The sequence below is a fragment of the Trichomycterus rosablanca genome, chromosome 16 (assembly GCF_030014385.1).
Source record: "Trichomycterus rosablanca isolate fTriRos1 chromosome 16, fTriRos1.hap1, whole genome shotgun sequence".
Classification (NCBI taxonomy): Eukaryota; Metazoa; Chordata; class Actinopteri; order Siluriformes; family Trichomycteridae; genus Trichomycterus; species Trichomycterus rosablanca.
Genome location: NC_086003.1, coordinates 653,027 through 680,286, shown reverse-complemented (window position 1 = coordinate 680,286; position 27,260 = coordinate 653,027). Strand labels below are relative to the sequence as shown.

General features: G+C 44.9%; 3 protein-coding genes across 4 annotated transcripts; 2 read left to right on the top strand and 1 right to left on the bottom strand.

The window, feature by feature from the left end:
* Positions 1–497: 497 nt before the first annotated feature.
* On the bottom strand, positions 498–15,834 carry zgc:162472 (uncharacterized protein LOC553495 homolog). 2 transcript variants are annotated; one of them, XM_063011392.1, is made up of 27 exons: positions 15,738–15,834; positions 14,318–14,593; positions 13,148–14,234; positions 12,823–12,935; positions 12,607–12,672; positions 12,396–12,530; positions 12,152–12,285; positions 11,915–12,009; positions 11,727–11,781; positions 10,523–10,654; positions 10,259–10,435; positions 9,577–9,634; positions 9,134–9,281; positions 8,889–9,019; positions 7,905–8,250; positions 7,129–7,221; positions 6,514–6,550; positions 6,298–6,378; positions 5,110–5,608; positions 4,351–4,499; positions 3,903–4,138; positions 3,354–3,653; positions 3,172–3,217; positions 2,849–2,935; positions 2,392–2,740; positions 1,959–2,115; positions 498–1,664 (listed from the first exon to the last, which is right to left on the bottom strand). In XM_063011392.1, exons 2-27 carry the CDS (start codon positions 14,560–14,562, stop codon positions 1,536–1,538), a joined length of 5,085 nt encoding a protein of 1,694 aa, XP_062867462.1. In that variant the 5' UTR covers positions 14,563–14,593; positions 15,738–15,834; the 3' UTR covers positions 498–1,535. The 2 variants fall into 2 exon arrangements, with proteins under 2 accessions (XP_062867462.1, XP_062867463.1); XM_063011393.1 differs by lacking the exon at positions 6,298–6,378.
* A 493-nt stretch (positions 15,835–16,327) lies between these two features.
* dtwd2 (DTW domain containing 2) lies at positions 16,328–20,539 on the top strand. Its single transcript, XM_063012068.1, has 6 exons — positions 16,328–16,500; positions 17,461–17,551; positions 18,089–18,183; positions 18,273–18,465; positions 18,922–19,050; positions 19,473–20,539. Exons 1-6 carry the CDS (start codon positions 16,328–16,330, stop codon positions 19,641–19,643), a joined length of 852 nt encoding a protein of 283 aa, XP_062868138.1. The 3' UTR covers positions 19,644–20,539.
* A 1,138-nt stretch (positions 20,540–21,677) lies between these two features.
* On the top strand, positions 21,678–26,362 carry stard4 (StAR related lipid transfer domain containing 4). The gene is made up of 6 exons (XM_063011309.1): positions 21,678–21,747; positions 22,606–22,714; positions 23,557–23,606; positions 23,711–23,837; positions 24,816–24,930; positions 25,057–26,362. Exons 2-6 carry the CDS (start codon positions 22,610–22,612, stop codon positions 25,290–25,292), a joined length of 633 nt encoding a protein of 210 aa, XP_062867379.1. The 5' UTR covers positions 21,678–21,747; positions 22,606–22,609; the 3' UTR covers positions 25,293–26,362.
* The last annotated feature ends 898 nt before the right edge of the window (positions 26,363–27,260 follow it).

The window sequence follows — 27,260 nt, the reverse complement described above, 5'->3', positions numbered from 1 at the left end:
TTTTTGGTTGATGCATCTTGTATCTCAGCTTCTGATCAGCAAAATCAGCAAATTAGCTTAACTGAAGTTACCTGGACACACAAAAAATCCTTCCGGAGATGTTTTGTGGTCGGATACCACAAGGTGAGTCACTCAAACCCAACAATACTGTACCTACTGTTAAGCGTGGTGGTGGTAGTATTATGTTCAGGTGCATGAAGTAGCTCAAAATTCTTCAGCACAACCTCGAATCATCAGCCAGGAAATGAAACCTTGTGTTGGGTGTTTGGACAGTGACCCAAAGCCAACATAAAAAAAACCAAATGTCCAATCATTTAATGACAGAAGAGCTCAGACATGTATGATCTTGAGTGTAGAGTTTGTGGATCACTTGTCGTACTTTCACAGGTAAATTTAAAGTTATTAAAGGTAAACAAATGAAGCCGAGGAGGCACCACCCCGGCGACAGGCAAACGTACACGGTAACGAAAAATCCTCACCAAATAAATGCCAAATAAAAGCTAATTTTTACATTTATTCACATATTTACACGTAAACACTGAAGACGCGTCATGAAGTCACACATTTCTACACAGAAACTCTCAGCTTCATTACTGAGATTCACAACTTTAGTATAAATTACAGGTTTAAAACTATTAAATTACACACAATTCAGATAAAAATCATAATAAAAACACGGACTGTGAATGCGAGTTACTCAGACTGGTGTGAACAAAGCGTCGATGCTTCAGGAAGAACAAACAGGACCGATTTAGAGTAAATATGAAATGTTTAATGAAATGTAAAATGTTTGAAAGCAATAATTTACTTTCCTGGAGTGAAACAAGCAGACAAAACCCTAAACACTGTAAGGAATGTTTAAAAATCGTTTTTTTAAAAATGTAAAAAGCAGGAAGCTGTTCTGATAATTAAAGATCATGAGTTCGAATCTCAGCTGTGCTGTCGGCTATACAGACAGCGACCGGCTCGCCTGAGGGAGGAGCTGCAGTTACGCCCTCTGCTGGCTGGTCGATGGTGCTGCACAGAGACGGAGGATAGTGGAGATCTTGTGTGACTCTCCGTGTGCGATACGGATCTCCGTATGAACTCAATCTGTACTGCACATGTGTCAGAGGGGGCATGTGTTATTCAGGACCCTCTACGGTAAGGGTCACTCTCTCTAGGGTCAATTTAGAGCAGCCAATACACCTACTGCATGTTTGTGCACATGTTTTGGGTAAAAGAAACCTGTAATACAAACTAGAGGAGAACATACAACACTGTAGTTACACACAGTAACTAGAGGTGGGGATAAAACCTGGCTAGCTGGAGTTGTGCGGCACCAACCGGCTGCACTGCCATGCTGGTCACATGGGCAGCTTCACTTCCCAATTCCTCAGTTCATTCTAGTGAGATACTTAAAATATACATAAATAATGGAAAGCTCAGTTTCAGCCGGGCGCATCTCAGTCTCCGCTCTGATTGGAGCTCCACTAGTCACATGATAAACCGAGGGTCGGCGGTTCGGTTAAAGCGATCCTGTACTGGCGATCTCCTCAGTCCATCTCATCAGGCTCCTCCACCATGGTAAAGATGTCGTTAAAAAAATACGCCGCTACGCTCGTCGGTTCTTCTTCTGTGCTCGGTTTGGTGCTGGAGGTCTTGGCCGATGTGGGTTCACTCACCTACCCAACACAGACCAGAAAACAATATATCAATATAAATATATTACTGACTCTCATTCTGTATGTTTATTATTTTTTTTAACAATGCTTTGTCCTGGTCAGGGTCGCGGTGGGTCTGGTTTGCTTGGAATTTCAAAGCCGTGGCTCCACTCGCACACAAGAGGGAAAAATGTGTGAGAGGAATGTGAAAATTTGGACTGGTCGGGGGTCACACAGAGCTTAGCGTGACTCTCCGTACGCGATACGGCTCTCTATGGGAACCCAAAACTGACAAACCGGGAGCTGTGTCGCTACCTGAGTGGGCGGAGCCGATGGCACGGGTGTGTTGCGTCTCCTCTCTGAGCGGGAGCCACTGACGGACGGTTTCGGGGGAGCCCGGGTGGACGTCGAGGGTCTCCGAGAGCTCGCGGTGGACATGAAGGACAGGAAGCCTTTCGGTCTCCTACCAGTCCTGCAGGAGACAAACAAAACTACTTACGACACAGAGCCAAAAGTATGTGGACGCCTCTCCTAACTACATACATTGAATCTACAGTATGTTATGCTTTTAAATTATAGGAAAGGCTCTTTTGTGTCTGCATGTCTGCATCCCTGTGGAGAAAGCGGGGTCCATAAAGACACTGCAGAGAGAAGAGACTGTTATAGCTGTAGGACAAGATCCATACTGAAAACAAGCACCCATGCTTTTAGAACAGGATGGTCAGGTGTCCGTATACTTTTGACTCACCTGGTCAGTGGGCCGGTTGCCGGCGGCGGTTTTTGACTGACAGGCTGTGACTCCGCCCCTGATTCACCAGCTTCTTTTATCCCCGCACTAACAGACTCGACTGACTCCGTCTCCGAAGGAACCACATTTCCCACGATTCCTTGCGGAGAGGAGTCCTGAACGGGCAGAGTCTCAGCTCTGACACACTGTTCTGAACAGGACGATGAGGTCTGCGTCGGCGCTGAAGCTTCATCCGACTTCTCTCCTGATGAAGCAGCAGATGCTCGTTCATCAGAAGATGGAGCCGGTCTCTCCTCGCGGCTGTGAGGCGCTTTCCTTCGAACCGGGTTGGGTCTGATCTGCGCTCTGGCTGCACACGTGGACAAAAGAAAGGAAAAATATAAAACTCTGAATCTGAGGGTTTAACGTAACGCTGATCGGAGGACGGAAATGAGAAATATTTATTCCTCTGGCTTACTTCTCCTCTCCGGAAGTTTCCTCCGTTTAGCAGGAACTTCCGTCTCGTCCGCGCTCCCCTTCAGCTCAGAGCTTGGTGACGGTTTCACTACAAAAACAGATTGAATGAATAAATGAATTAATTTTACAGTGGGAGGAAAACATCAAAAGTAATGATATATTAGCAATGCTCCTCAGTCAGTGGTGGAGGGTTGTAGTCAGTGGTACAGGGGAAGCTTATGCTGAGGGGCTTAATCTCCCTGTAAAGGTGTTTAACTAAGCTAAAAACTGTTAATGCCATGGAATCAGATAAGGATGAAAGATCCAAAATTAAAAAACACTCACCAAGATGTTCAGCAGGTTCTCCCACACCAGAGTTCTGCACAGAATCCTGGTAAACGAAGACCGAAAGTCAACAAACCTTCTGATCTCACAGATTAGCGCTCCTGCTAGGTTTTGTTAGATATTTTTGGAACCAGAAAAAGCACCCGGATTAAATTCTACACACGTTTTCTGCAGGTCCTCACCTCCTGACATGGCTGAGAGCTCCGACCCTTTCCTTCCTTCGTATTTCCCCCGTTCTTCATCGCGCCTTCCTCCGAGAGGGGGACGGAACAATCCGGGAGGGGCGGAGCGACCCGATCTCCATCCGGACCAGCAGAACTGGACGTTAGCGGAGTGGTCTGGAACTCAGTAGTGAGCTCCTCTGGTCTCGTGGAGGTGTACGGCACTTCAGAGAGAGAGAGGACGAAGACGCTGTCGTCTGGCGCCCCCGTAGACGAGGCCGCGGCTACGTACAGCTCCTCGGGATGAGCGTCAGGAATCTTCTGCATGAACAGAGACGTTCACACATAATGTAATGTAAGAGAATTAAGGGCCCTGCTCAGGGGCCCAACTTGGCACTGGTGCTGAGGCTGGAACCAGTTATCTTGAACCAGCCTCACCGGTCCAGAACCTAAAGCTTGTGGAAGTTCCAGCTTACACCTGCTTATGAGAAGGTGCACTGACACTGACAGACTCATCGACAGACTCATACACAGGATTTTAGAGTATGTCTGTGGGAATTTGTGCTTTACCGTGAAGGAGGTGCTCGAGGTTTCAGTCTCTCGCGGTTCCGCGGTGATGACGGTTTCTTCCTGTGGAGTCTGAGGGTCAGGAGAAGCCTCAGCAGAAGCCCCAACAGAAGTCTGAGCAGAAGTTTCAGCAGGAGTCTGAGCAGGAGTCTTAACAGGAGTCTGAGCAGGAGTCTGAGCAGGAGTCTCAGCAGGAGTCTGAGCAGGAGTCTTCGTGGCAGCCTGATCCTTGCTGTGCTCTGCACCAAAAACAAATGATCAAGGTCAAAAGTATGTGGACACCATGAGCTTGAACATCGACATTGACCGACTCCATTCTTCTGTGAGGGCTTTTCACAGGATTTTAGAGTTTATCTGTGGGAATTTGTACCCATTATGTAAAAAAAAGAGCATTTGTGACGTATATTTTGTCGATCCCTGAGTGATGAATGATCGGGATGAATGAGGTTACCCGCAGCGCTCTGATGGGTGGGCGTGGCGGGGCGTGTGGTTCTGCTGCCTCGGATCAGGTTAGGTTTGGGTTTGGGTCCACGACACCGTCTGACTGGCGGAGGGAGTTTCACTGAGCTCTCGGAACCTGGACCAGGTGATTTAGACTCGCTGATACACACACACACACACACACACATTAGATTTCAGCCTGTTGTGCTTCATTCAATTTATCACATACACTAAATAACCAAAAGTATGTGGACACCCATCTTAATGATTAAATTCATTCATTAAATACATTAATAAATGCTTTGTTATTGGCCAGCAGTTTGGGGAAGGTCCTTTCCTTGTTCTAGATATAGCAAAGTCCATAAAGACATAGTTTAATTCATTTGGTATGAAGGAACTCCAGTGAGCCTTGACCCCATACCCACTGGACACCATTGGGCTTTATTTACTTCTAGTGGTTTAGAAATCACAGGTCCAAAAAGCTCATTGTTAGGTGTCCACATACTTCTGACTACAAAGAAATAATTGAATTTCTGATTCAGCCCCATCCTGTTCACTACAGGTCTGACGTTAAACGGCTTGGTTCTAGGTCTCTGAGGTTCTCAGACACGTTCCAGTTGGCTGTTCCACAGTCTCACCTGAGCCTCAAGGGCCACTAGGCCTTCGCAGTAGCAGATACCAGGTCTGCTCCACTGGTAACACAGCAAAGCTTAAAAAGGGAGCTGAGATGTTCTTCAACTAAAACCAGGACGTACGGTCAGATACCCACCCGTGTGCCTCCTTTCTCTCATCCACACACACGTCGTCCTCGGACCGCCCTCCCTCTGGCACCACCACAGAGCCACGCTCCCGGGGTTCCTCCTGTTCCTCCTCGGGTTCGGGCCGACACGGCGCCGCAGTTTCAGCTCGGCGTGTGATGTGTGACGTTCTCGCCTCCTGCTGCTGCGCGGGGGCGCTCCTGCTCGCCCGACTCAGGTTGGGTTTGGGTTTTGGAAGGCGGTTCCTCCGTGTGTGTGGAGCCCTCACATTACTGGCGTCTGACTGGGCGCTGCTGGGTGTAGCGTCCGGTTCACATGCGCCAGTGGAAACGTCCTGCTGAGGAGATGGTTCTGAAATGCTAGCGCCCACGCTACTGATGCTAACGGGGTTGGCGATCGGGCGGTCAGTTTCAGCCGCGTTCTCTGACGGATCGGTCATTTCCAGGACGACTTCTTCATGGATCTCTTGTTGAACCAGGCTTGATGATTCTTCAACAATGATGACATCGTCTACAAAATAAACAAACGGTTTATTACGGGACTTGCTCAGGGGTCCAATAGTGCAAGTTTGGCAATGCAAGGATTCAAACCTGGAAACTTCTCATTTATTGTGCTAAACAACCAATGAGCAACCACTTTTCACAATGACTGACAGGTCCAGAGACAGAGGCCACACCTCCTTCACTAGGACTGACAGGTACACACACAGAAGCCACACCTCCTTCACTAGGACTGACAGGTACACACACAGAGGCCACACCTCCTTCACTAGGACTGACAAATACAGAGGCCACGCCTCCTTTAATAAGACTGACAGGTATGGATAGTGAGGCCACGCCTCCTTCACTAGTACTGACAGGTACACACATAGAGGCCACACCTCCTTCACTAGGACTGACAGGTACAGATAGAGAGGCCACACCTCCTTCACTAGGACTGACAGGTACAGATAGAGAAGCCACACCTCCTTCACTAGGACTAACAGGTACAGATAGAGAGGCCACACCTCCTTCACTAGGACTAACAGGTACAGATAGAGAGGCCACACCTCCTTTACTGGGACTGACAGGTACAAAGACCACACAGTCACTGGGACTGACAAATCTTCAGACCATAAGTATTTGGACTAATTTATATTCTAACTTATTTACAGCTCGTGTGAAAAGTGGACCGGGAGATGATCAGCACTCTGCTCGTACCCGTTTCAGGCAGTTCTGAGGTTGGGTTTATCTGTGCAGAATGTCCGATGGTCAGGAGAGTCCTCGCTGCTTCTTCACACACTGAAGCACAAACACAATTTCAGAAAAACAAGAAAACAACGTCTAGAATTCAACCGGTGGGCCACAGGCAGCCCGTGAAACCATCCGATTCGATTGGACAGATTCTCTTCTGAATAAATGCACCAATAGAATTACCTTCCATGTGGTCTGGAGCGAGGAACTCGATCACATCCTGGAACAGAGATAAGAAATGAAATAAATATGTTTATTAAGCAGAAATTATACACAAAGACTCTCATCTTTTCATATCTGGCTTGACTTATATCTTCCTTTGATTAATTCTGCAAAGCCAAATCTAATTTTGTCCTCTGATACTAATCAGAATTAAATAAATCTTATATAATATATAAATAATAAGCAAAATGTGCTGCAAATTCACCGAGTTCTAGTTTTTTTCCAGCATAACTCAGAAGTGAATCACAGTTTAGGCAGCAGGAATGTCTGGATCACATTTTTCCTGGCATAATATCACAAATGTAAAAAAAACAAACTGAGCGATCCCAGCACAGCAGAGACCCTGGTCAGGCACCCTACGCACACACATCAAAGTAAGTCGTGTCTGGAATAAAAATGAAGGGCAGTGATTGCTGCAACAATGCTGCCACCGGCAGGCTGGTAGTGACACAGCGCGGTTCTCTATAGATTTTAGAGCTCTTTTATGGTGTCTGTGGGAATTTGTGCCCAATGTATTACCGGTTATAATACATACATCTAATTAAATGATATGAAGCTACGAACAGGCTCACTTACGACAAGCAGGTCGAGCTGATGCTCGCTGTGCGTCCTGGCACTCGACGACTCGGAAATTCCCAGGTCACAGGGGTCATTTACTGGGATGTCCAGCTGAGAGGGGTGTGTGATGCACAGCATGCATGCATGAATGAGGTGAACGTAAATAAAACAACACAACGTCCACATAAATATGAACGAAATTAAAGTACTTAATAAACACGAAACAGAATGGAAGGACTGAATCGGCCATGTGCTTATAAATAAGCCAAAAGTATATGGACACCTGACCATGAGCTTGCTGGGAGCAATCATAATGCGTTTTTAAGAAGAGGTCAGGCACTGTCCAATCTGGGTCAGGGATGGGACATGTTGGATTGCTGTTGTTCTGCCTCTCACATACAACCACTCAGGTTTGTTGACGGTGGGAGTGGTGGGTGCTGATGTTCCGAGAGAGAACACACGACTGTGGTACCTTTTGGCCACCCAGATTAAAGGTCCCTGTTGTGTTCCTCTAAAGTTGCCTTCAGGTGCTCAACAAGAGGGGGGGGGGGGGGGGTTTAGTCCTGGAATCTGTAAAGTTGCTTTTTATATTGCTATAAAAATAAATGTGACCTGCTTTGACCTCAACCTCACTGAATAGCTTTGGGATGAAGTGGAACACCAGGATGAGTGTGAATTGGATAACTATGGTCAGGTGTCCACATACTTTTGGCTAAACAGAGCACATGTCTAATCACAAAATGAACCATGAATGTAAAACTCAAACTGATAATCAAACTGGTAAACAGACTCACCTCCTCCATGGTCTCCTCCACCTCCGCCTGGACTTTGGGCACAGATCTGAGCCCCATCGGTACGAACACCTGACATTCCTCCTCCACACTCGCACTCTCGCTTCTCTCCTGCTGATTCGCCCCGTCTTCCTCCTCGTCCTCGTCTTCGTCGATGCCGGACGCGCGTAAGGTCACCAGTCGAGATCTGCCCGTGCGTGGAAGGCTGCACCCGCCCCGTTTGCCGGCGTAGGCTCGAGGTCGGGGTTTAAGCGGAGGAAGCGGTTTCGTCTCTTTCTCGTCTTCGTCCTCCTCTTCGCTCGCCGCCGCACGGATCACGTGCTGAGAGAGTTTAGGGATGCGACCCGACCTGAGAGCGGTTACAGAATCAAAACGCATCTTTTAGAGAACGCAAAAATTATTTTTGTGCCAATTAAATACGATAAGAAGCGCTCTGGTGCTGCAGCGGTCGGGTCTAAATCAGGTCCTGAACATACCATAAACATTTCTTAAAGAAGACAGGTCGGATGAGGAATCACTTCCTTGCTGCTCTAACAGTCCCTGCTCTCTGAACCGAGGTGTCGGCACAAGTGGAGTGGAAATACCATAAGCCCCGAATACTCCTCTGTACACGTTAAAGCTCTCAGTAACTAATATTTGCTTTACTTTTAATTTAATTGCTGCATTTTTCCATTCATCCGTCAATCTAGTCATATCTATTTCCCTAAATGTATCTCCTCCACTGCTGCAGACAGCGCCCCCTAGGATCCGTGTATGTTTTCACCTGCCCGAGGCCGGTTGAGAGTCACGCACTGCTATCTATTATTCACCGTCTCTGTGCAGTGCCTCAACCAGCCAGCAGAGGCCGCTATTACACCAGTAACAAGGAATCCCTTCAGCAACGCAACACATAAATGAGGTTTGTGCACAGACAAAATAAATCCCAAAAACACTCAATAATCATCCAGATTAATCGAGTAAAGCAATATGAGCAGTACAGCTCAGCACCTTGTGGGTTTATTGAGAATGTTCTCCTGGATGGTGGCGAGATCGGGCTCATCGTCTTCCTCCGAGACCTCCAACACAATGAAAACATCGGAGGCCTGTCCCTTCTTCTCTCTCACCGGGGTCGGACAGTCCTGAGGGAAATCAAGCTCTGAATCCTCACCAACCCTTTAGCTGTGCTTATTATCCAAAATACCATTATTAAAGAGTTATCACTACGTCATAACAAAGAAAGAAACTTGTTATACCTTCGTTTCCGAATCCTTGCAGATCTTCCCAGGGGTGGATTGTGGGTCCTTGTTCTTCTGTCTCCTCCTAACACGAGCCGACTCCTTCGGGGCAGGTTCGGTGCTGGAACCCTCGTTCTGCTCCTCCGCCGAGTCTGATCTCTGCAGCCTGATGACATATCAGTTATCAATTATATAAATCATTACCCATCATCCCTTGGTTTTAAAACATTCAGATCAAGCTGCTTGAACGATTAGGGAGAAACTATAGATTCACTACACGGCCAAAAGTATTTGGACACCTGATTGCGAGCTTGTCGGACGCCCCGTTTCAAAAATAAATGCTATTAAAATGGATACACATGAATTCGAGAATTACAAGGGGCGTCCCAATACTTCTGACCATATAGTATATATGATTAATTCATTTTGGAATAAACAAGAATAAGCAGTGAAGTTCTCACCCATTAGCAGGTTCCTCGGCTGCATTTTTCCCAACGTTTTCTCCATCGACCTGCTCAGCTACACACACACACACACACACACACACACACACACACACACACACACACACACACACACACACATTCATTCTTGTGGGTTAAAATGACCTGAAAATCAAAATAATATACATTATATGCTGACTTTGGAGCTCAGTCCCAAAAGGGCACTTGGGTGGCCAATCGGATCTAAGCTGTGACACGACTGGCTGAGTCTGAGGGACGGTTGGTTGAACGAGTTCTTCATTGATGTAATTGCGGCCCCTGCTGGCTGTATAATGCGCCAGAATTAGCATGCATGATGGATAGAAGCGGTCAGCGACTGCACACGTGTCGGTCTGGGAGAGACTGGGGAACTGGATATGACTAGATTAGGAAGAATGAATCGTGCAGATTAAACAAATCAAGTGTGGCTGATGCATCCACCGCATATTTCACAGCAAATTACACTCGGATCACAAAGTACAGCAGTAAAGAACGCCTTCGGGATGAATTAGAACATCAACTGTGAGTCTGACCTTCTTGCCAACATCATTCCCTGACCTCACGAATGCTACTCTGACTAAATGGGCAGAAATTCCGACACACACACTCTTAAACACTAAGGAAAAGTGTGTGAGGCGGGACGTTCTGAAGGTTCTCCTACCTGCTCCGTTCATCTGTTTGCTCCTCTTTGCTGAGACCCCCGATTTCGTCCTCCTGGGCGCCGCCACGCTCTCGCCGTCGTTACGCACGCTCTCGTTCTCCTTCTCTCCATCCATGGCGTCGCTGCTCAGGCTCTCGTCCTCCTCCGAAATCGAAGAGTTCACCTTCCTCTTCCTCACTACAGCCAGAAACTTAAAAAGATCAGAAGAGACCCAGGAAATAAAGATACAAGGGAATAAAAAAGCAAAACAAACGCCAGTCGTACCCGCTGGTGCCCTGCGTGGAACTTTGTCCAGTTTGGACGCCTCTTTTGTTTTCTTGCGCTTCTTCTCTTCGTCCTTCAGGATCTGCTCCAACAAGCTGTTGAAGAAATCCAGGTCCAGGCGCCTCTTCTCCTCTGGAATCAAACATCATCTTATCATCATCTCGAACCACGAACAATCGGTCTACATTTTTGGACTGTCCTATTTTTGAAATGACCCGTGAGGTATTTTAGAACTTAAATGAAAGTTGGCAGCTATTGAAAGGTTAAAAATAAATGAATAAATTTATAATTTTAGCCCTGGGTGTCTAAAATGCTCCAGGTCTCATATTCTTATAACCCAAACCAGTAATTACGTTACACCTGCTTTAATGTTTCTAAAGTTCTGGATACACACAGCGACTCCAAAGAAAAATTTCAGGTATGACGGGAAAATTAATACTTTTTTCACTGATTTTAGAGGGAAGTGGGTATGTTTAATTTGTTAGGAAACACTTGTAATGACAGTGTAATAACATTCCCATTAGGATTATTCACTGTAATAATAATAATAATAATAATAATAACAAATGTTCTTATTACGATTACTCACTGTAATAAAATAATAACATTAATAATCATAATAATAATAATAATATCAACAAATGTTCCCATAAGGATTATTCCCTATAATAATAATAATAATAATAATAATAAAAATAATAATAATACAAAAAATAATAATATAATAATAAATGTTCTCATTAGGATTATTCACTGTAATAGCAATAATAATAATAATAATAATAATAAAATAATAAAAAATAAATAATAATAATAATAATACATTTTCACATTAGAATTATAATAATAATAACAATAATAATAATTAATAATAATAATTAACAATAATAATAATAATAATCATAATCATATTAAATGCTCCCATAAGGATTATTCACTGGTAGGTAAAATCTTACAAAACCTTAAAATTTGGTCACTAAAATAAAAAGAATGCATCACTGATGGCAATTAAGTCTATTATTTATTTCATTTTTTATTCATTAATTTATTGACGGAAGTCTGTAGCCCATCGTTGCATTTTTTTTTTCATCATCGGATCCAGAAGAACAAAAGTCTGGACACCCCTGGACTGAGGGATGCAGATGTTTAACAGTAAGCTTGGTCAGCATTGATCAGAAGAGAAGGTGTGCTGCTGAGAACTTACTGAAGGCTTTATCTATTCTCCACGCGTTCGCTCGCTCCTCCTTCTTAAACTTGTTCTGAAACGGAAACAAACAATAATAATAAACAGCCACCCTCACCTCTCACCTCACCCCGAGTTCCAATATTTTATAAACTGCTGCCACGACATTAAATTCAGCTTTTTCAGACACGCCCATCGCCCTGTCTTACCTTAATCTCTACTCGGGCTCGGTGAGGAAAGAGCTGGCCGATCATGGAGAAGTCCGTCCCCACCATGCTGATGGCGAGGAAGAACATGTCCGTCTCTAAAATAACAAAAACAGCACACACACACACACACACACACACACACACACACACACACACACACAGAGAAACGACTGAGAAACTTGATAATGACGGACGTTCAGCGTAGCAACTGCATCCTGATGGAGAAGAGCTTTAGACCTTTGATGGACCAGGGTTTGGTGTAGGTTCCTTTCCTGAAGCTGGAGTAGGTGGTGGTGGAGCCACGCTCAAATATGGGATCTCTGTCATCCGCCATGCTGGGACCCTTCTGTCTCAGTACCTGCACTGTTAAACTACACACACACACACACACACACACAGAAAGGACAGATTTAAACAGAAGTGCATCAGCGCCATCGTGTGGTGTGTGTAGGTTGTTGCGTGGTAGAACTCTGACCCTCACCTTTCCTCGTCTATGATGAGAGATCCGTCCTCGGCCACCTTGACTCTCGGAGCCACCAGTGGTTCTTCCTCCTCCACCACCTCGTCACCTTCGTCCTCGGCGGCTTGAACGTCCGATTCCGGTACAGCTGTGGGACTGAACACACGTCTGCAGATCAGATGCTGATCTATAGGGATAACGTACATAAAATACAGAGACGATGATATTTTACCCTGGTTTGGGGGAAGGAGGAGGAAGAGGAACCGTCTCTGCTTGCTGCTCATCTTCAGTATGTGTCCTAGATGGGCAGAAGAACAGCAGAGTGTAAGAATTATACCACACACACAGCCAATCGGGTCAGTGTGGGGTGCCCGGACAGTTGATAGCACAGCTATCTCAACTTGTGAGCTCAAGGTCTTAGCAGGTGACCTGGTGTGTGTGATCTTACTTCATGGGATTGGTTGGAGGCAGGTAGTAGATGAGCTCTCTCATGGTCATCTTGGTGTGATCTTTGACCTTCTGACGCTCCTTCACTGCGACCTTGGGTTTCTGCTGCTTCCCCTAAAAACAGCACAGAAACAAAAACACACAACCACCGGGTTCAAGTTCAGTGTTTTTTATTTAATTATTCTCCTTTTCTTGCATTGAGCAGGTGACTTGCAGCGCCTCAAGCAGCCAGCAGAGGTCGTAACTGCAGCAGTGATAACGGTTTCCTGCTCGACCATCGCCCCTCCTTTTAACAGACACTCAGCCAATCGTGTCTCTGAACAAACCTTCTCCTTGTTCAGCTGCTTCTTGAGAAGATCTCTAAGCTTTTTGGCCCGTGCCAGCCTGATCACGTCCGCCGGGTCGTTCAGCGTCTTCATACGCAGAGGAACATGCTGCGCCGCTCTCTGACCTTCTTTCCGAGCCGCGGCATCGCTCTCGTCTCGTACGGCGGTCTCGTTCTCTGGCCGGGACTCGGGAACCGACGAAGGACGCGGGGGGCTCTCTGCGGTGCCGACCGGCGCGTCCCGATTGGCGGACTGAGACTTGGATTCATCCGGCGTGTCTGATGATACTTCGGTGCCGGCCTGAGTCGGAGCTGAAGGTTTGGGTCTCCTGCTTTTCGTATCGCCAGCTGAGTGTGAGTGTGGCGCAGGGGGCAGTTTGGAGCCGGATTCGGGACTCGGTGAAGCTTTGACTGGAGATTTTGGCGCTCTAGTGCGGTTACGGATGGAGGAAGGGGGCAGTTTTGGGGCAAAGCGGGATTTAACAGAGGGTTTAGGGGGCTTGGAGGTGGTACTAGGAGATACTTGGGTAACTGAAGGAGCATGGGTGGAGGCTGAAGGTACCTCTGGGGTTGGTTTGGTAAGGTTAGAAGAGGTCTGGACAGAATCTGGAGGTACCTCTGGGGTGGGTTTGGTTCTAACAGGAGATTTGGGCGGGTTAGAGGAGGTCTGGACAGAATCTGGAGGTACCTCTGGGGGTACTTCTTGAGTAGTTCTGGTTCTAACAGGAGATTTGGGTGATTTAGAGGAGGTTTGGACAGAATCTGGAGGCACATCTGGGGTGGGTTTGGTTCTAACAGGAGATTTGGGCGGGTTAGAGGAGGTCTGGACAGAATCTGGAGGTACCTCTGGGGGTACTTCTTGGGTAGTTCTGGTTCTAACAGGAGATTTGGGTGATTTAGAGGAGGTTTGGACAGAATCTGGAGGCACATCTGGGGTGGGTTTGGTTCTAACAGGAGATTTGGGCGGGTTAGAGGAGGTTTTGGTGGAGGCTGGGGCGGCTCTTGGTTTGCTAACGTTGGGCAGGACACTGAAGCGCTTCCTTCTCATGGATAAAGAGGCGACAGACGCGCTTTGGCTCGGCGCATCCCTAAAAAACACAGCAGATCAAGATTAGAACCCGAGGAGACTTCAGAACATCTCCAGTGTACACAACAACTCATCAGAACTCACGCTGCAGGACGGCTGCATTCTGATTGGCTCGTTGGATCGCCGGGCTCTGACTCAGGAACAGTAGGTGCAGGTTTGTTCTCTGGCGTAATCTCCACCGAGACCTCGGGACCCTCGGCGTGGCCCCCCGAATCATTACCGGGGTCAGCAGTGGTTTTGTTTTCCTGAGCTGCATCGCGGGAGGCGGCTGGAACTCGGCCGGCGGGTCTGACGTTGGGCCGAACGCTGATCCTGGACCTGCGGATCATGTTTCCCCCACCGGAAACACAAACAGGTTCCCTAAAACAACACAGAAAACGGATTAAATAAATAAATAGAGCTTCTACTGACCCCCGGTGGGATGGATGTGAGATTTACATCGGATTCAACCGAGTGTGATTTTAACCAGATTAAAACAGAGGAGAGCCGCAGACTAGCACCCACGCCCACATACCCCATCGACTCAAGATGCATAAGGAGAGTCACGATAAGCCCTCTCTGAATCATCCCCCACACATGAAGGCGCCCAGACCAGTAATTAGGAACCCCTTTGACCCACAGACACGCCTGACTGTGCCTGTTCGATGCCCGGCCTGGTTGATAGCACAGCTGAGAATCAATCCTGCAGATCTGACCACTGTTCTACCCGAGCACCCTGAGTTTACTACTATTTATAAAATAATAATAAAATACTCAGCATAATTAATAAAATATTTATTTTTCTACAATTTATAAAGTATTTAATTTATAATTATAAAATACATTAGTACTTTCATAATTTGTGAAATATTTATTATATTCACAGTTAATATTATTTATAGAATTTCCCGTTTATTGTCATTATTTATTAAATAATACGTTTATTAATATTTATTTAATATTGTTTTATATTTTACTATGTATAAATTATCCAGTTTAATTTTATTTATTAAGTGTTTAGCTTATCTTTTAATTATTTATTACTTTATACTAAATTGTATTTACATATTCAGTTTATTATTATTAATAAATTATTCAGCATTGTTATTATTATTCTACAATTTATAAAATATTCAGCTAATTATTATTTATAAAATATTCAGTTCAATATTATATCCATTTTTACTTTATTATTTTATGAAATATTTATTATATTCATATTTTAATATTACTTAATTATAAATATCCCGTTTATTATTATTATTTATTACACAATCAGTTTATTATTATTTATTTAATAATGCATTTATTATATGAATATATATTTTACTATTAATAAAATATTCAGTTTATAATTATATTCATTTTTATTACAGATTATTTACTGTATATAAACATGTGCAGCTGTGCTAACCCAGTTAGCCACTAAACTAAACACATTTATACATTGCTTTACAGGACTAACACAATAACCAGCTCGATTATAATCACATTGAATTATAAAATATCACATTTAAATACTTACTTTATTATCACTGAATCACTTTATATCCATTTATCTTTAATAAAACTGTATTTACACATTTCTCCCTCACACAGCGCACACTGGTACGTGGGATAAAACGTCCTTTCCGCTAACAGAGACGCGTTCCAAATCGTCTATGTGCACTACTTAGTGTACTTCTGCTAAACATCCCTACAGCGATACCCCGGCACTAAAAAAACACATGCAGAAGGTGGATTGGCGGCTTTAAATTTCCTCGAGGTGTGGATAAGTAAATATGAGAGTTAATGCTTGCTTTAATTATTTGGTGGGATGTTTAGGATTGTTGCAGCCAGTGTATATAGGTGGTGCCAGACCCACCGCTACACTGACCAGGATAAAGCGGGGATAGAACTTAAATGAATGAGTCGATTAATGGATGAATGAATGAATAAATGAATGGATGAATGTAATGCTCAGTATGTTATCCAGTGCTGAAATGTGCAACTTCAACTCGCTATTCAGTGTACTTACTAGTGCATTAGGCATCTAGTGCACATAACGCAATTGGAACACCGCCCATAGTTTGGTCATTTCCGGTTGTACAGTAGCTCAGTCTGTAGTTAGGAGAGATGTCTGATTGTGGATCAGATGGTGCCGTTAATGAAGATGAAACTTCAGGTTCCGGTTCCGGTTCGGGCTCAGGTGATCAGGTAGCACAGGTAGGAGATTCTGGAGGCTTTGCAGATTTATCAGAGCTTCCTGTGGAGGTGAGTGAGAGGAGACCGACCTGCTCACGATGCTGGTGAGTCTCCTGTTCGTGTCTTTGTTTATTATGGTGAGACTTTATGGTCACGTGATGTGTCTGAACGTTGTATCACCTGTGCACATGTATGTTGGGTAGCAGCAGGTACTGACGCAGAGCTGCGCATGTCTGTTTCTCATGCACTGTATCTGGACACCACTTCTAACGGTTGGGTTCAGGTGTTTCAGCCACACTTGTTCTTAACATAAAACATGTGCTTCTAAATTTGGGGGAACAGTTTGGGGAAGGCTCTTTCCTGCCTCTGCATGACTGTTCTCCTGTGCACACAGCACGGTCAATAAGTTTAGTATGAAGGAACTCCAGCAGCCTGCACCAAACCCCAGTGAACACCATTGGGCACAAATTCCTACATACACACTCTAAAATATTGTAAAAGGTTTAATAAGAACTGGGAAGCTGTTATAGCTGCAAAAGGGGGTGGATTCCATATTAAAGCACAAGATGTTCAGGTCAGGTGAGTGTATGATGACACCAGAATATCAGATCTTGGTATAGGAAGCCTTCAGTTGGATTTCGGAACATGACTGCTGGAATTAACTCGAGTTTAGCCACAAGAACATTGGCAAGGTCAGGTAATGAGGTTGATGATAAAGTCTGGTTCAGAGGGGTGGGATGGGGTTTAGATGTAGGCAGGTATAGATGGATGGATGGATGGATGGATGGATTAGGTAGGTAGGTAGGTAGGTAGGTAGGTGGGTAGGTAGGTAGGTGGGTGGGTGGGTGGGTAGGTGGGTGGGTGGGTGGGTGGGTGATTGATCGATCGTCTTGAGGACAGAACATTGTTGGAAGCGAATCCTCCAGAATTTGCATGGTCTCCAGCCACGCTTTGCATTGTGCATGTTGATCTTAGGCTTGTGTGAGCTCGTGGTTAGAAACCTGATCTGTACTTTTTTCCCCGTCACTGTAGCTAACGTGGATGTTTCTTTCTCTCCCCCGTAGTCGCCCGTTGAAGGTTTGCTTGTGCCCGTTTCTACCCGCCGAGCCGCTGGACGTCTCTACCTGCCTGTACATCGTTCAGCATCCTGCAGAGGTCAGTATAGAGCTGGAAAACCTGCCTGTTCAGTTTGTATTGGGCAGTTGCAGCTTAGCGGTTAAGGTACCTTAGTAAGCAGAAGGTTGCCACTGTTGGGCCCTTGAGCAAGGCCCTTAACCCTCAATTGCATGGATAAAAGCGCCTGCTAAATGCCGAAAATGTAAATGTGTTGGAATTTGTATGACGCCTCTTTGGCGCCCTCTGCTGTCGGTGGAAAGAACAGCAGACCAGAGGGTCGAGCAATAGAAATTCAGCGCTCGACTGATTTTAAACGATAGTAAAATTGACCAATCACGTTTTCTGTCCAAATTGGCGGGTTTTAGGAGAAATGATTTTCTCCTGTGAACAGTATTAAATAGTTTAGGGATGCCCGTGTTTAGCGTGCCATCATAATTTGGTGATTTTGTTTCTCGGCTCTGATTAACCCGGTCAGTTCATGATGAGGCGCGTGAGAACAAAACACTCAACACCTGATGATAGTTTGTGCCTCCTTTGCCTGTTAACAGTTCTGTCTTCATGTGGTTTCCTCCTCAGGAGAGTCGAGTGCTCCGTACGGTTCCTCTCCTCGCCGCCTGCCTACCTAAAGGCAAATGCAAAGTTCTGATTGGAAGGCGATTTAACGAGGACAGGTTTGTGCCCCCGTGTTCATGCTCGACTGTAGAATTGCTCGCTGATACCGAATCGTAACATCTCGCTTCATGAACTTGGTTTCCTCCAGACACCCGGAGATCGCGGCGGTGTGCAGGGACAGACGCACCCTGGTCCTGTACCCCGGACCCGACGCCGTGAACCTGGAGGATCTGGAGACGGACTTCACCGAGACGCCACACAACGTTATCATCATAGACGGCACGTGGAGCCAAGCCAAGGACATGTTCCTCAGGAACACACTCTTCCATTTACCCAAACAGGTATGACTCTGACCCGTCCTCTCTGATATACAAGCTCACGCTCGGTTGTCCGCATACTTTTGGCTCAAAAATAAGTGGACTCTCAGCATTAGCATTATTAAAGATTTATAACAGCCCAGACTTCTCTAGGAAGTCTTTCCACAGGATTTTGGAGTGTGCCTGTGGGAAACTGTGCCCATTTGATGTTGGACAAATAGGTCTGGCTGATTGTTGGAGTTCCAGCTCACCAAACTTTATGGCCTTTTGCAAACTGACACAAGATGATAAGTTTGGATTCCAAATTTTGCACTGAACACAGAGACCAAGATTCGAACCCAGGTCCTCAGGATCCACGCTGCCATGCAGCACTCATACACAAGCACCTATATCAGTGGTGTATCTGTTTAGGAAGGGCTCCGTGTCCACCTCAGCCTTGAACACGATTAAACGAAGCTGGTTGTTGTTGTCGTATTGCAGGTGCAGCTGAACAGCGCCCCCTCCAGTCAGTACGTGATCCGCACCCAGCCCACCAACATGTGCCTGTCCACTCTGGAATGTGCTGCTGTGACTCTGTCCATCATGGAGAAGAACCAAGCCATACAAGAGGTAAGTGACTTTACAAACGGTGTCCCAAAAAATACTGACCTGGTAAAGGTCAGTCCGCAAGCCCCGGTCACTCCCGAAATTTGCTTTGGCTTCAGGGCGCGGTCAGTTCGGTCAGTTCTGCCTCACTGATCTGAGCTGCTATTACAGGCTATGATACTCTGCATGGCCAAAAGTGTTTGGACACCCGACCGTGAGCTTGTCGGACATCGCATTCCTCTATGTGTGGAGGCTTCTCACAAGGCTTTGAATTATTCCTGTATGTGGGAATTTGTGCCCGTTCAGTCAAAAGACGACTGCGTTTGTATAGCTGGGCACTGATGTTGGTCAAGAAAGCCTTAGTTGATGTTCCAGTTCATTCCAAACCTCTCCGGTGTGACCGGATCTTAACGAGTCTCTAAAAACGACTTTTCCTTTGGCTGTAGGTGCTGCTGAGGCCGCTGCGAGCTCTGTGTTCCTTCCAGCTGCAGCACGGCGCTCAGGTCCATCACAGTAAAGAACATCTGCTGAAGAACGGCCTGTACGACAAACCCCTGCCCAAAAACAAGCGCAAGATCAAGAGGATGCAGAAACTCATCACCAACCAGGACGCCTGAGACTCTCACAGCTTCACCACACCGAACGCCTACTGACCCCCGTCCAGAGCTCCGGGTTTTATTTCCAAAGTGGTTCTTACTGTAGTTCCTGGCCTACAATCCAAAAATCCTTATTTTATTCAGCGCTTTGATCCACCGATGTTCTGGTTTCTGTCTCCAGTGAACAGAGAGAATTCTTCTCTAACACTATAATATTTATTTCCTCTTCATTATTTTCATCTTATCAGTCATCGTTTACAAGCAGGTTCCTCTCAGCCTCCCGAACCGCATCCTGCCTGCTACATTCGGAGTGCACTAATTAGTCTGTTTAGTGCAGCAGTGTGCGATTTGGGACGCAGCCCATCTCGACTGCATCGTTCGTCTGATCTCCAGCTTTGTGAGGCGCGACTGACTGACAAAATTCGAACTGGTTTCATTCGCAGCCGAAATCTTTCGTTCGGTTCTCCAGTCGTTCCCACTGGAGACGAGTTTGACTCGGCCAGACGATTAGAACAGACACTTCGTTTCACTTCTTTTGTTGTGTTATTTATTCCTTTTTTAAACGTTTCCCCTTTATTTCCACCCGGTCCATTCATCTCCACCTGGAGCTTATTCCTCTCCCATCATAAGTCGTCACGCGTGCAGCCACGAGTCGCTTCTTTTCACCTGCTAGGAGCAGAGAGCCACGCACTGCCATCCGTACAGTGTATTCGTCCGTGAGCTGTTTTGACATCAGACGATCTCGAACAATCTGCTCTGATCTTCTAATACTGTGACTTTAATAATTCTCATTATTATTATTATTATTATTATTATTATTATTACACAGACGTTACAAAAGACTGATTGTAATTTTAAACTTCTAGACTGGAATTTTATTTTTGCTGGTACTTTTACTGGAATAAATTATTTTATAATCATTTAAATTCATCGTGTTTCTTCTTCTGTGACCAGATGTGCAATATTTATTTGTGTGTGTATACATAAACACTATGTGGACACATCTCTGAAATGATTGAGTTTGGGTGTTTTGGACACACCTATGGCTAACAGGCGTATTAAATAAGTTATATCAAAGTTATTACATACTTTTAACTTAATGTCATGCTGGAACATGAAATGAAGGGCCTTTATTCCTCTGTTAACACAAAATAGAAGCATTTGATTTATTTTATATACATATATATGGTTTTATACAGCTTTTAGCAGTGGTTCATATATCTGAACTTAATATTCAAGAAGTGTCCAGATACTACTCTACTTAGCTAAAATATAAAAAAAAAATGTATAATAGCCAAAACATAACATACAAGATATGATATTAATTAACTAAAATTGTATACATAAAATGTATTAATAAAAACATAGCTTAAGAATGAATGTTTAAATAATACAATTTAATTAGAAAGACGTAAACTACATATGCCCAATACATTAAAAGAAATCTTTACTCAAGATAGTTCAGAAATAATCCTAAAGTACTTTAATAATATAAAACTGAACATATATACTGTATATAATGCAAAACAAAAAATAAATGAATTAGGGATTATTTATACTTGTGACAAAAGGAGCATGCAGTATTTATATCTCTTTTAAATGTAGTAATAGTTTTATTGAAAGGGTAACCACTTTGCAGAATTCTTACTTTTCTTACCTTATTTGTGTTTTCCAATCTATATTATGATATAAATTATTTCAATAAATACTGCAGCTGGTTTAGATATTTTAATCCTGTGAATAATGCTAATTAAAAGATTAATTGTTGACTTTTAATAATTAAAAATACAGTAAATAAAACATCACGCCTGATGTGCACCGATCTGTTAGTGGATTGTTCGCTTTTAGTGGCATCTAGTGGCCGCGCTGTAGTACTGCAACTATTTCAGTGACCGAAAACCGTCCGACCGCCTGCTGACCAATTGGCATCGTGCTTTTCGATACGGTCCGTCACAAGGGCGAATCACATGCCTGGATTTATTGTAGTGGGCGGGACCTGTATTCTAATTGGCTCCAGAAGCCGATCAGTGAAGTTTTCTCATCTCAGACGGAACCACAGAGCGGATGAAAGGGACGCAGCGGTGACATTCCACACCCTAACAGTCTCACCCTCACCTCAGTACAGGTACGAAACATCATTATACTCAGTTATAACGATCTGAATGTTTGCTGTGGATGAGTGTTCTAAACTGTGATGTGATCATTCAGCGCTGCTGCTTTTATTTCTGACCTCAAAGTCCATAAACAATCTTACTGATTCATAACCTCTCTAAATGACCACATTTATCTGGACACTCGTGTTATTTATTGAGTTTTGGTGTTTCTGCTACAAGTTTGGTGCAGATAAAGCTTCGAACTCAACCACATTAGGAACCTTGGGGTGAATTAGAACGTCTACTGTGAACGACACGATTCAGTGTCGATATTAATGCTTGTTTTAATCTCATGGTCAGGTGTCCACACACTTTTGGCACACTATTACCCCTGGCTCGCAACTGACGTTCCAATTCAACCCAGTTATGTTCCATTGGGTTGAGGTCAGGGCTCTTTGCTGACCGCTGGGCTTCATTGCAGCTGTACACTTGTGACCCCTGCTGGCTGGTCGAGGAAACTTCGAGACTCCTCGACTGGCAGGTGAAAAGAAGTGGCAGCTCTCCGTCAAGAGAATTGCAACAGGGGAATTTATAGACTTGGCTTTGTGCACATGGGCCACAGTCATGCTGGAAGAGACAAGGGCACATCTGGAATCATATCAGTTATTTTATTACATAAAAAAGCTGAGGTGGGTAAAAAGACGTGACTGTGCAGATCAGGAGGAATAACAGAGGTGACGACCTGTGATCCACCAGATTATAGCGGCCGGGTTGCGTAATCGTGAGAGAACGATTAAAGTTCAGGATGGAGTTCCTCTCCACGTCTGCGCCGTTTACAGTCCGCGGTTTGCCTGTCGCTCACTGCATGTTGTTGTTGTTGTTTTTTGCAGGAACATGGGGAGTTTGCCGGACGTTTCCGAGCTGAGAACACGACTGGAGAACTCTCTCACAGGCTACCACAACCTAGAAGAGACGGAATGGAGGGTGGCAAAGAAAACGGTTCGTTTGCAAACACAGATCTGCTTTTGTTGACGTTCTAAAGAACACAGAGTTCATCAGCAGGGCTGTCCGAACTTTTAATGCACTGTAAAGTTCTTTCATTTACATAGAGATGCTCAAAATATAGCTCACTGTTCACTTAGGAACTACTTAGGAACGTTTCATCTCGTACACCTGCGCATTCACGTCATTATTTAGTCAGACAGTCATGTCTTAGTAACATCACAGACACCAATCAGCACGTCACACGCCCCAGACCGGGAGCGCTCAGGTGTTGGAACCCTCGAGTTCGAATCTCAGCAGAGTTGCTCATGTGGTCGTGTTTGAGGGAGGGAAGGTCGGACGGCGTCTCTTCTCCCTTACCGCTGTGATATCCGATCTTTGGGACTGGTCCGGGCGACTGTGCGAGTAAGGAGGAGTCACATGCAACCCAGCGTGTCTCTCCGGACCTGATACGGACGCAGATCGGGCCGTGTCCGTGGAAATGACTAAATAAGGAGATAAAATTCAAGTGATTTTGATTGTGGCATGGGAATTGGTTTATACAGAATGGTGGAACATCCAGTGACTGGCAGTTCTTCCTCAGGAAACGCCTGGTTAAATGATAGAGCTCAGAAAAGAAATCTCGAGTCTTTGTTTACATCCAGGAAGTCGACGGGTCACAGGAGCTGACGTCCACACCGGACTCCTCTCCTGTCTACGGTGGGCACGGGTTCACTGAAACTGGACAGTTACAGATTGGAAACGTGTTGCTGTGATGTGCTGAGGTCAGGGGCAGAATTCTGCATAAACAGTCATGTTATTTGGTCAGTAAGTAATGGTTCTGTTTTGTTTATTTACAGACAGATGTTACGGTCTGGAGGAAACCGTCCACAGAGTTCAGCGGTTTTCTGTAAGTTCCTCTTCACCCCTAAATCACCGATATTAAAGACCTGGGCTCTTATTCAGCTGTATTTCAGGTGTATTATTATTTATTATTTTGTTATTGTCTGACAGGTATAAAGTTCAGGGTTTGGTTATGGAAGAGCCGAACAGGATAGTGGAATATATTCGGCCGGGACCGTACCGGTTACAGTGGGACAGTCTGATGACGTCCATGGACATCGTGAAGACCATCGACAAGGTAAAATGATTCAAATAATAACGCTGATCTAATATGGGCAAGAAGGTCCTGGGTTTGATTCCCATGTCGAGCGATCAGAGTCCTTTCTGTGTAGTGTTTGCATGTTCTCCCTGTCCGGGGTGTTTCCTACTTTTTACCCATTGAATCGGACCCACTGCGACCCTGACCAGGATAAAACTATGGTACATGGTGGGACCGGGAAAATTCGGATGGTGCTATATAGTTAATAGGCACTAGACTAGTTATCGAAAGGTCCTGAGTTCAAGCCACTGTTGGGCCCTTGAGCAAGGCCCTTAATTGCTAGAATTGTATATGGTTCGGATTGTAAGTCCGTTGTGGTTGCTATAGTTACACCTTTAAGTATGTATGTATTTTTTGAACATTAATCGTTTGATCGTAACGATAATCTAAGTCAAATTTAGACAAATGAAAGTAAAATAATGCACAGTGGGAGCCGAAATGATGTAGACGCCTGACCGTGAGCTTGTTGCGCGTGGGCATTAATATGGGCTTGGTACACTCTCTCTCCTACCATAACAGACTCCACTCTTCTAGGAAGGCTGTTCGAAAGATTTTGAAGTATGTCCGGGGGAATTTCTGCCCGTTATTTAATGATGGTCCTGACAGCCAACCAATCGGAAACCAGGATTTTTAGACCATTTAAATGTAGTGTAAGCTTCAGTCAGACGCTATATGTAGACGCAATCGACCGTGTCTGAGGGAGCGAGGGCTGAACGCAACAGCGACTCCTACTGTCTGGTCAGGCAGCCGAGGATCGATCGGCGTGTCGTGTGTGGAACCCGACGCATTCACACGTGTCAGAAGGAACGCGTGCTAGGACGCGGTCCTGCTCAGCCGGCATGGATGCTGTGCAAGATGATTCGAAAAGGGGACTCGGATGTGTCCGAGTGATAAAAAAATGAGTACATGAAGATCAGCAGGGTCTCCGCAGCAACGTCTGTAATGCATCTGTTACAGGCCAGCTGTGTGATGCGTTACATGACCGCCGGCCAGCTGTGGAACCTCGTGGCACCACGAGAGTTTGTGGATTTCTCCTACACCATGGATTTCCAGAACGGCCTTCTGTCCTGCGGTGAGTAAACACGCACCGACACAGGGTGGCATCCTGACACCCCTGCTGTACCCGCTGTAGCTGGTGCGACGGAGCCAGCGTCCTCTGTTCCTGATCCGTGTGTGTGTGTGTGTGTGTGTGTTTCAGGTGTGAGCGTGGACTACGAGGAGCAGGGACGGGACAGCGTGAGGGGGTTCAATCACCCGTGCGGTTGGTTCTGCGTCCCTGTCGATGGTGAAACCCACAGCGCCCCCTGCAGTCTGCTGAGCGGGTACATCCAGACCGACCTGAGAGGGAAAATCCCACAGTCGGCAGTGGACGTGGCCATGGCCAACACCCTGGTCACCTTCTACTCTGACCTCAGGAGAGCTCTCGCTACGTAATATTACCTCTTCACGAGCACTGTATGGCCAAAAGTATGTGGACACACCCTGTTCTGGAAACATGGGCATTAAAATACCAGCCTTCACTCTTTTGGAGTGTGACTGTGGTCATTTGGAACCATTCAGTGAGCTCAGACACTGATGTTGGTTGAGAAATCCTGGCTTGCCTATGAGCTTCCGATTCATCCCAAAGGTATACAGTATGGTTAAGTTCAGGACTCTTTAATTAAGAGGCGTGTCCACATACTTTTGGCCATATAGTGTACTTTTAAATATCTGGTGCTGTAGATATACCTACATATAGCAATAGATACGGTGCACGTTGTATTAAAGGGTCAGAGCCACGCCCGGTTACATAGTCTGCTCATTTTTTCCATAGAGAAGGGACTGTTAGTGCAGCATACTTTGCGACCCAGAGGCTAGTGACGTTCCTGCCCATATAAATAGGGCGGGTTCGACTGCACCCAGTACAAAGTATCACAGCCTAATCAGCTGCTCAGAGATCTAATCTAAGAACCAGTACAGAAAAACAGGTCTGTCATAAATAATAAACTGTCCACAGACAAGCAAGCTTCACATCACTGGGGGGTGAAAGCTGGCAACCTTGGTGCTTAAGCTCACAGATTAGAAACTGCAGGTTGATGGCAAATGATGATCAAATCTGAACAGCAAATCCTATTATTTTATTTCATTATTATTATTATTATTATTATTCTTTTGTTCGATGGGAGATTGAAGGCTGGGTCGGGATGGAGGGGGTTAGACTTTGTTGTTGACTTTATGAACTCTGCTATAAATAAATGAAACGTGTTTTTTCATGAAGGTTTGGTCACTATCAGCTTTAATCGTGTAACTGTTTTAGTTGTAAAGTTATTACACTCATTATCTGAAGGACAAACACTGATCATTTAATGTATAATTATATCAGTTGTATTTTCTAAGATTTTAGGTTTTTTTTTTACATACATTGTTGTTTTTGAATCCGTAGCATTTAATATTTCGTGCAAATGAATAATCTGTAATGATTTACTGTAATAAATAAAAATGCATATTGTTTTACTGTGAAATTCCTACATGAGTTTATTTATATGTATTAAATCTACACATTTACTCTCTAAATCTCTCACTCACACCTACTGCACGTTTACAGGGGGTTAAAAGAGAGCTGAAGTATGTGAAAGAAACCCACAGACATGTGATGAACATACCAAACTAACGGTGGGATCGAATCTGTGTTCCTAAAGCTGTGTGACACCAACACTGCTGCACCACCGGCGTACCTGCTGTTATTATTATTTTTGCCAATAGATGGTCATTTAGTCACTTAAATGTTTGTCTACCATCATTCATTCATTCATTAGCATATTTTATTTCTGATCAGAGTCGCGGTGGGACGGGTGCCACCTTAAAACGCTAATCACAGAATAGGAAAACACCCTAAATATGCAGTCAGATCGTTGCAGAGCATCACACTCATTTACTCACTCGCATCTTGAAGCAATGCAGGGTTTAAACCCAGGTCCTCAATAATCTAGTGCTGTGCTGCACCTACACTACAGATGCAACAACAATAACAGGATTTTTCTATAAACTTGAGTTTACTGCCATGATTTAGAGCTGAAACAACGGTGTCATTGTCCACAGTCAAGCAAGCGTTTATTGCATGTCAGCCTCTAAAAGCTCTTGCCAGTGTGAAGCTTGCTTGATTGTGTGCAGTGACAGCTGTGTTTCAGCAGCTCTTGATTTTTAGTAGTGTTTGGATTATACCTGATCATGTAAACACTAAGAATATGGTAACAGCTCGGGAAATGTTTGCAACCTTGGCAAAAAGACCACTGTTCCATGTACATAGAACCTATAGACAATTGCTGCTTACAGTAGAAATGGCTCCAAGTTACACCCTTGATCTAAAATCTGTACAGGGCTTCCTAGACTTTCCTGTTGTAATACTTGTGGCTCAGTCTATGT

Coding starts and splice junctions, on each gene's coding strand:
- zgc:162472 (XM_063011392.1), bottom strand. CDS start 14,562: ATGATCCGCAGGTCCAGGATCAGCGTTCGGCCCAACGTCAGACCCGCC. Junction 12,286..12,395: donor CTCATCATAGACGAGGAAAG/GTGAGGGTCAGA, acceptor GTGTGTGTGTAG/TTTAACAGTGCAGGTACTGA. Junction 4,139..4,350: donor CACCCATCAGAGCGCTGCGG/GTAACCTCATTC, acceptor TTTTTGGTGCAG/AGCACAGCAAGGATCAGGCT.
- dtwd2 (XM_063012068.1), top strand. CDS start 16,328: ATGTCTGATTGTGGATCAGATGGTGCCGTTAATGAAGATGAAACTTCA. Junction 18,466..18,921: donor TCTTCCATTTACCCAAACAG/GTATGACTCTGA, acceptor GTCGTATTGCAG/GTGCAGCTGAACAGCGCCCC. Junction 19,051..19,472: donor AGAACCAAGCCATACAAGAG/GTAAGTGACTTT, acceptor CTTTGGCTGTAG/GTGCTGCTGAGGCCGCTGCG.
- stard4 (XM_063011309.1), top strand. CDS start 22,610: ATGGGGAGTTTGCCGGACGTTTCCGAGCTGAGAACACGACTGGAGAAC. Junction 23,838..24,815: donor TCGTGAAGACCATCGACAAG/GTAAAATGATTC, acceptor CATCTGTTACAG/GCCAGCTGTGTGATGCGTTA. Junction 24,931..25,056: donor GAACGGCCTTCTGTCCTGCG/GTGAGTAAACAC, acceptor TGTGTGTTTCAG/GTGTGAGCGTGGACTACGAG.